This window comes from Bidens hawaiensis, unplaced genomic scaffold (assembly GCF_021521415.1).
Source record: "Bidens hawaiensis isolate Kalapana, Puna unplaced genomic scaffold, B.hawaiensis_p1.1 tig00029260_1, whole genome shotgun sequence".
NCBI classification, from domain to species: domain Eukaryota; kingdom Viridiplantae; phylum Streptophyta; class Magnoliopsida; order Asterales; family Asteraceae; genus Bidens; species Bidens hawaiensis.
Window position 1 is genome coordinate 273,191 of NW_027494815.1, and position 8,629 is coordinate 281,819.

Genomic DNA, 8,629 nt, shown 5'->3' on the forward strand with positions numbered 1-8,629 from the left:
TTTTCAAAATAAATAACTCTCAAGTAGATACCGATTGTGACAAAAAAAAAATGGCACAAAGAGCCCACATGATACTATTACATATTAATATATTATTAGGCCATGGTCAACCTGGCTGGTTTAATATGGCTGCTTATGGACCCTCACTCCACTTGAGTTGCTCGTCATCTTCCTGGACCCTTCCTACACCCCCTATTTAACCCTCAACTCTATTCTCATTCAACTCACCACTTCTAGCCTTCAAGAACTCTATCAACAAACAAAAACTCAACAAAAATGGTCAGAGCTCCATGTTGTGAGAAGATGGGTTTGAAGAAAGGCCCTTGGAGTCGTGAAGAAGATCAAATTCTTGTGGATTATATTAATAAACATGGTCACCCGAATTGGCGCGCTCTTCCTAAACTTGCCGGTAGTTATTAAAACCCGAATAAGAAGTGTACGATGATGTTGTTTGATAACTTTCATGGTTTAATGTTGTTTTATTTGTGTTGATCTTGCTAGGTTTGTTGAGGTGTGGGAAAAGCTGCCGGTTAAGATGGACTAATTATTTACGACCCGATATTAAAAGGGGTAACTTTAGTAAAGAGGAAGAAGATACCATCATTAAGTTGCATGCCCTTATGGGAAATAGGTGCGTACTTTTTTATTGTTACATGTTGTAACTTGTCACATTAGTAATCTTGTAACCCATCACATTAGTAATTTTTTTTCTTTAAACATAAAAAAACAACTTTTATATTATGTTTTCAAGAAAGTACAATGAAAATTTATTAGTGTTAGCCGGATCTAATTAATATGAGGTTGGTTAAACGTACTCTAGAAAACATCGAATAAAAGTATGCAGTGTATGCTTAGACAGCATATATGTTTATGGATCTTATATTTTTTACTGATCTTGTGATGTGAATTGCAGATGGTCGGCTATTGCTGCAAGTTTACCTGGAAGAACAGATAACGAGATAAAGAATGTCTGGCACACACATTTAAAAAAGAGAGTGAAACCTAACCCTAATGATGACACCACCAACACCTTTGAAGTTCAACAAACAACCGAAGAATCTGAAACCAACTGTACCCCATTATCGCAATTAGAGACGAATTCGAGCAGCCAAACGAGTTATAATCAAATCGACTCGCCACAACCTTCATGTACCGACATATCTTCAGTGACTACAAGTATAAATGATTATAACTTGTGCATGGATGACATGGTTTTTGAAAACTTTCCGGAAATGGATGATGAGTTTTGGTCGGAGGTGTTTTCAGGTGACAACTCCGGCGAATTGCCGGTAGTACATGAAAACATTGGTCAAAATAATCTAAGTGGATGTGGGTATGAGTCAAATCTGCATGATGATATGGACTTTTGGTTCAACGTGTTCACAAGAGGGGAAGAATAGATGACGTGTGTTTTTTTTAGTTAGATTTTTTTACACAAACTCTTCTAACAATTGTATTTCAATTTTTTTAAATCAATACATTAGCTATAGATGCATCTATAAATCATTTTACTTTAATTTTAGATATTTATTTTAAACTAGAATTTAGTAAGCCTAAGGTGATGTTTGTTTTTGCTTCAAACATCTTCAGGAGAGTAATGTCTGCAGGCGCGCAGACAATCAGCTGTGAAGACAGTTTGTTTTTTTAAAAGAATAAGATCTGCAAACAGCTTATAACTTCTTAAAACAAAAGCTATTGAAACATGCTTCAAACGTCTTCATCCTCCACAACCGGTCGTCCAGCCCTTCCAACCCTAGCCACCGCCTCCGTCGCTCCTCCACTCGCCGGCAGCCATCGCCACCGCCTCTGCTCCTCCAGGTACACTCCTTCTCTTCCTCTCTCCCTTGGTTCCGGTCGCCATAACCACCGCCATACCGCCTCCTGCTCTCTCCCTTGGTTCGGTCGCCATACCGCCGCCATAACCACCGTTCGACCACCTCCGTCGACCCCCCGCTGCTTCATCATTAAACCGTTCGACCACCGCCGTTCGACCACCTCGTTCTGGTGGTTGTGTTTTGGGCTGATTTGGTCTGCTTATATAAATTGAAAGAGTCGAGAAGTTTTATCGTGATTCATACAATCCGTTCAGTTTCTCTCTCAAACATCAATTTTGTTCATCTTCTGTTAATTTAGGGTTTTGATTCTTGAATCCGTTTGTTTTCCAGTTTTAGTCTTTATGATTGTTGTAATCAGTAGATAGATTCTAGTGTACCAGATGTGCTATAAGTGTGTATTTTAGAGTTTGATTGTCTGGTTGTTTTTGTTTGAGAGTTGTTGAAGATTTATGAAATTGGTAGTAGTTTTCAGAGATATATGGCAAGATTGGTAGCAGTTTTCAGAGAAGTCAACATATATAAATGATTTCTTTTATTTTGGTCCATAAACTTTCGTCTTTAGGAAAATACATTTTAAGAAAAAAGAGTGTGTCGGCTTATGGTATTTGACCCAAACCACCTTTTATTTGTTTTTGTTAAGCCATTTGTTTTTGTTATGGTATTTGAGTATTGTGAACCCATGATTGTTTTTGTTATGCTATTTGAGTATTGTGAACAAATGATTGTTAAGAATATATATAATTGTAGATGGAAACTAATGATGGTCGACAACAATGGACGGATGACGCAATTAAATGTTTATTAGAAACATGTCTTGAAGAAATTGGGCGGGTAGGTAGAAATGGACAAAGCTTGCGCAGAGAGTCTTGGGTTATATTAGGAAAGAAACTCAAGGAACAATTTCACATGGATTTGAGTCAAAAGCAAATTAGAAATGCTTTTGATACCATGAAATCAAAATATGTAGGATGGTGTTATTTGCGAAACAAGACTGGAAATCTTTACAACCCAGAAACAAACATGTTCACTTTAACGCCTCAGGAATGGGAAGATTTTAAGAAGGTGCATATTTCTTTATGTTTTTAGTATTGTGTTATATTTTAGAGTGAAAAGTATAAATTATAGTCCATATTAATTTGGCGCAGGGTCACCCGAGGGCAATGTCATTAAAAACACGCCCGTTGCCTCATCTTGACCTTCACATAGCTTTGTTCGAAGGGCTTAGTGCTACAGGTGGTAATCAATGGACATCTACTCAAACATCTGGAGTTTCATCATCCCCACATGTCCAAACACTTCAGATACAAGATGGTAGCTTTTGTAATCCGGAAGATGATGATGGAGACTCTCATGAACAAAGCTTTCAAAATGATGATGAAGTTCCTTCCAATAATAAGGGTCAAACTTCTAATCATAATGAAGCTAGGCGTAACAAAAAAGCCAAAACCTCTAAAACCACCATTACCCTAGATGATTTAGCGTAAGATATGCAACAAGCACTCAAGCATATGGTGAAAAGCACAGGGCCATCAACTGACGAATGTTATGATAAGTTGAAATTAGTTGGCTTAGAGCCTATAGATCCCTTGTTTTTGACAGCATTTAACATTTTTGGTCAGTCGATACAAATGAGACAAGCGTGGATGACATTGCCATCAGACCCTGAGGTGTTGAAAGGGTGGATTAAGATGACCGTGATGACATTAGGAATGTTTAAGTAGGGAGAGTGATTTGTAGTATGTCGGTATTTGTAGTGGATGACATTGGTCAGTCGGTATTTGTCTTTTGGTGTGATTTGTAGTATGTCGGTATTTGTAGTGGATGACATTGGTCAGTCGGTATTTGTCTTTTGGTGTGATTTGTAGTATGTGATTCGTATTAAACGTAGATTTAAACACTCGAAACAAACAATTCATAAGTATTTTCATGAAGTGTTGGCAACAATGATGGAGTTTGCTAAAGAGGTTATAGTACCAACATCTAATCCAGATACTCCAAGACGTAATAAAAGATTACGAAGAGTTTTTAAGGTACGTCCTAAAAGTCCTATTGTGATCTCTTTCCATGTATATTATTAACGATTAAATTCTATATAGGGAGCGATTGGTGCACTTGATGGAACTTTGATACATGCCATTGTCCCTGTTCATAAACAACATTTGTATAGAGGAAGAGGAAAAGGCGAGTGCTATCAAAATGTTTTGGCCATTTGTGACTTCAATATGGTATTTACCTTTCTGGTGGCCGGATGGGAAGGAGTAGCACATGATTCTAGAATATTGTCTGAATCTTTAACAAATGCTAATGCACCATTTCCACTACCTCCTCCGGGTATATATATTACAATCTCAACTTTATTTCTTATATTACATATATAGTTTTGATGCATGCATCGTCTTTTTTAGATAAATATTATCTATGTGATGCTGCGTATGCACACACTCGTGGATTTATGGCACCATATCGAAATGTGAGGTACTGGCTTGGAGATTTTCGAAGAAATCGTGCATTGACCGAAAAAGAAAAGTTCAACCAGCCACATGCAAAACTTAGAAATGTTATTGAACGTTCTTATGGGGTATTAAAGGCACGTTTTCCAATATTAAAAAAAATGGCGCCTTTCTCGTTGGTTACACAACGAAATATTACGATTGCATGTTTTGCACTTCACAATTTTATACGGAAAGAGGGTTTAAGCGATGACCTTTTTGATGAATATGATCACCCAAATGTACGTTTTCAAGATGGAGATGAAGATGCACAAGATAATGGTGAAGAAGGAGAAGCTCAACATGGAAGTGCAGCGGATCGTGAATTCATGAGTCAACTTCGAGATCAAATAGCACAACAATTAATGCAAAACAATGTGCTTTGAGTTTATTTTATGTTATGTGTTTTTTAAACTTGTTTTTAATATTATAATTTTATGTAACTTGAATGTTAAATAACTTCTATCCAGTGAGATAAGTTTGATAATTTACATATTTTCAGTTTATGCAGACAGTATCAACTTATAAAAACAAACAGTCTTATTTTTTCAGCTTACAAAGCTTCAGACCACATCTTCAGCTGCAGACATAAAAACAGATGAAATCAGCTTACAGACAGTTTATGTCTGCAAAAACAAACAGCACCTAAATGTGTTTACTGATTTAATATATGAGAAGTTAAATTTATATTGGATTTAAAATTATACGCAGAATATTATATTTTATTACTTATTTTTTTTCTGGTTTTAACTTTTAAGAAACTTTCAATATATATATATATATATATATATATATATATATATATATATATATATATATTATAGGGGAAGTATAAAATGAAAACTCACTTGAGTTGTGAAAACCCGTGAAAAACACTATGTAACATCGTTTTTTTTTTGTTACACATGTAATATATGTTGTTACATTTAATATAAACATCGAAAAATCAAAAAAACTTTTTTTTGCTATTTTTTAATATTTTTTTACTAATTTTTTATATATGTTTTCAGAAGAGAGAAAATGTTATACATATGTTTACATTTTTTATTAACTTTAACTGTGGACCACAAGATTTAAACTTAATTAAAAACATGTGGTTGAGAATGTGTTTCTAGGGTTTTCATAACTCAAGTGGGTTTTTATTTTAACCTAACCCTATAACATGTGGTTGAGAATGTGTTTCTAGGGTTTTCATAACTCAAATGGGTTTTTATTTTAACCTAACCCTATAAAGTTTAAATCTTGTGGTCCACAGTTAAAGTTAATAAAAAATGTAAACATATATATATATATAACATTTTCTCTCTCCTAGTAAAAAAATGTTTTTTTGATTTTTGATGTTTTGTATTAAATGTAACAACATATATTACGTGTTGTAATAAAAAAAAACGATGTTACATAGGGTTTTCACAACTCAAGCGGGTTTTCATTTAATACTTCCCATATATATATATATATATATATATCAATTCATATTTGTTAAAATATAATAAATAAAGATACATCGAATAAGATATGTAAACAATCTATATTTTTCCAAAATGACTTATAAATAACTGAAATTAAGTGACTATAATTTTTTTTAAAGTCACAAAGGTGTCTAATGTTTTCTAATAAGCAAGGTAGTGACTATAATATATCTTTAATAAACTTGTACTCAAATCTTGAGAAAATTACTGATTTTGTTCCTGTGGTTTAAGGTGGAGGCACAATGAGTTTCTGAAAAAAATTTTAAACTGGTTAAGTCCCCGTGGTTTCAGAAACGAACCATTTGTGTCCCTGCCATTTCTTAACTTTCAGGGTAAACTTTCATTTCTGAAACCACAGGGACTCAAATTGTTCGTTTCTAAAATCACATGGACTCAAATTGTTTGTTTCTGAAACCACGGGGACTCAATCAGTTCAAAATCTTTTTCGAGACTCATTGTGTTTCCGTCTTAAAACCACAGGGACGCAAACAATAATTTTCTCTCAATTCTTTGTCAGAATATCATGAAAGCTATATTATATAACAAATGAGGAAAGTGAATATGAGCTGTTATATATTTAAGTTAGATGTAAAACCACACAAAAACTACGTTGTTTTGATTTAAAACTAATTAAAAATTATTTTTAATACAACAATTTTCCTTGATTATCTCATCTTTTTCCGGCAACCCTAGCACACACGAAATTTCAAGCAAATGAAGTTCTAATATGCCATTTCTATTCTATTTGAGAATTCATTTTAATTTTGTATTATTATTTCAAAATCAAAATATTGAAATACCAATTAATGCAATTCTTCTGCTAGTAAAATGAAATGGAAGTTGAAGTTATTTAAGAGAATCAAAACCAAAATATTGAAATGTCAATTGAAACTCGTCTGCAGTAATGTAAACTTCATCACTTTTTAAGATTTGAAAACAAAAACATGCATATGTTCCCGTTAATTAATAAAACTAATAATTTTAGCATTAAAAGTCTTTGAAATGGATATTCTTAGAAAGAATAATTTATTCTTGCCCGTGCTTGAAAACAAGTAACGATGAAGATGGATGAGATTGCTTGGCAATGATTTTTGTGTATCAACATGGATATGGAAAGGATTTTTTAATTGAATTGTAGATTTTTGATCAGAACGGCATACTTTTAAATAGTTTCTGTTGGACTCGTTATGCCCAAGACACATATTTTTATTGATGTGGCTAGTACGTCATTATTCAACTCGGGTCATACCCAATAACAAGCTAGACAAACACCTGTAATATTCGTCTATGGATGATATGATCATAACAAATAAATATTAACACTTGAGTTATTTAGAAAAAGGTTTTCTAAATAAAATATACTTGTGAATAAATCATATGGATGATTTATACTTTGAGAAAAAGTATTCATATTGTTGTTAAAAGGGGTTGAGTAACAATATGTCAAGCATGTTACCTATATGTGTTATGTTTGGAAATAACACAATTGTGTTTTATAACATTAATATATATAGAAGTTACAAAAATAATAATAATAAGAAAACAAGGAGAAGTCCCCCCCCCCCCCCCTCTCTCTCACCATTTCTTATTTTATTATTATTTTCATATTAGTGGAGACATGCATGAGATTTGATTGGATCATTGTGTGGTGCAATTATAAACCATCTATCTCACCCTTTCTCTTGCTCATAACTCATAACAACACAAGTAACAAGTAAGGATTTTCTCTCTTCCTTTTCTCTCTTGAGGGCCAAGAGCAAGAACACAAAAGGAACAATAAAGGATATATCCTCTGCTCGAGCTTCCTCTCTTCCTCTCTTTGGATTCGGCCAAGAGCAAGGGTAAGAAGGAGGTGAAATCAAGTGTAAATCCTAGCTACAAAGGGTGCTTGTTGGATGCTTGGGGTATGCAAGCTTGAGGAGCATCTCCATTGAAGCTCTAGCCTTCTTCATCATCATCTCCTTCCTCTTCCTTGATTTGAAAGGTAGTTTTAACATGCATGTACTTATAGTGACATGCATGTGTTTGATAGTATGTATTAAGTTTTCGGGTTTATGGTGGGGTTTTACCATATGGCCGAAAATTTTGGGGGTTTTGGTTACCCCATGGTTTTTCAAGGTTATACTTTACATGCATGTGGTACTCTTGAAAAACTAAGTCATTTGATGATTGATTGTGTTGTTTGGACAAAACCCGGAACTTTCGGTTTTGTCAAGTTTGGCCAAAAGTTTTAGGGAAAGGGGAACCATCTTTGGGTCATTGTGTTATTACATATTTGGATGTGTAATAGATGTTCATAACCTAGCCATGGCCTGTGTTTGGTTGAATGTTTGTGTTGATTGTTTGTTCATTCAAATGGTTGTTTGTTCATTCGATATGGTTGTAATTTATTTGGGTTGTGTAATCTATTTATTCTTCAATTGGTTTGTAATAATAAGTAGATTAGATGCATTTTTTTTACTAGAGAAAAATGTATTAGGATATATTTTTGTAAAAGAAGATGCAAAGGAAGAGAGCCCAAATAAGTGATGGAGACCACAAGACGAGGGTAAACACTTGGAGCATAAGGATGCGGATCAAGTGGGAGTTCACCAACACAAGCTCATGTCCTTTTGGGTCCCTTAGGAGAGACTTTTTGACACACTTGTCTTTGGTTAACAAGTGTGGTCAACATTAGGAGGCTATGGTTATGAACTTGTGGTTGTGTATATTTTATGCTTGCATGGTTGATTTGCTTTTGTTTGTGTTATTACAATGTGGCTTGCTAAAACAACTTAAAATCAACTAGCATAAAAGAGGTTCCTTAGAAATCGTTAGGTAATAAAAATTGGTTTTT

General features: G+C 34.0%; 1 protein-coding gene across 1 annotated transcript; it reads left to right on the forward strand.

Annotated features, from left to right (window-relative positions):
- The first annotated feature begins 249 nt into the window (after window positions 1–249).
- Window positions 250–1,413, forward strand: LOC143578372 (transcription factor MYB14-like). The gene is made up of 3 exons (XM_077061968.1): window positions 250–409; window positions 502–631; window positions 914–1,413. The coding sequence occupies exons 1-3, from the start codon at window positions 277–279 to the stop codon at window positions 1,398–1,400; spliced, it is 750 nt and encodes a 249-aa protein (XP_076918083.1). The 5' UTR covers window positions 250–276; the 3' UTR covers window positions 1,401–1,413.
- The last annotated feature ends 7,216 nt before the right edge of the window (window positions 1,414–8,629 follow it).

Excerpts from the sequence above, each read along its gene's own strand:
- LOC143578372 (XM_077061968.1), top strand. The coding sequence starts at position 277 with ATGGTCAGAGCTCCATGTTGTGAGAAGATGGGTTTGAAGAAAGGCCCT. Across the intron at positions 410-501 it reads CGCTCTTCCTAAACTTGCCG|GTTTGTTGAGGTGTGGGAAA; the intron begins GTAGTTATTAAA and ends TGATCTTGCTAG. Across the intron at positions 632-913 it reads CATGCCCTTATGGGAAATAG|ATGGTCGGCTATTGCTGCAA; the intron begins GTGCGTACTTTT and ends TGTGAATTGCAG.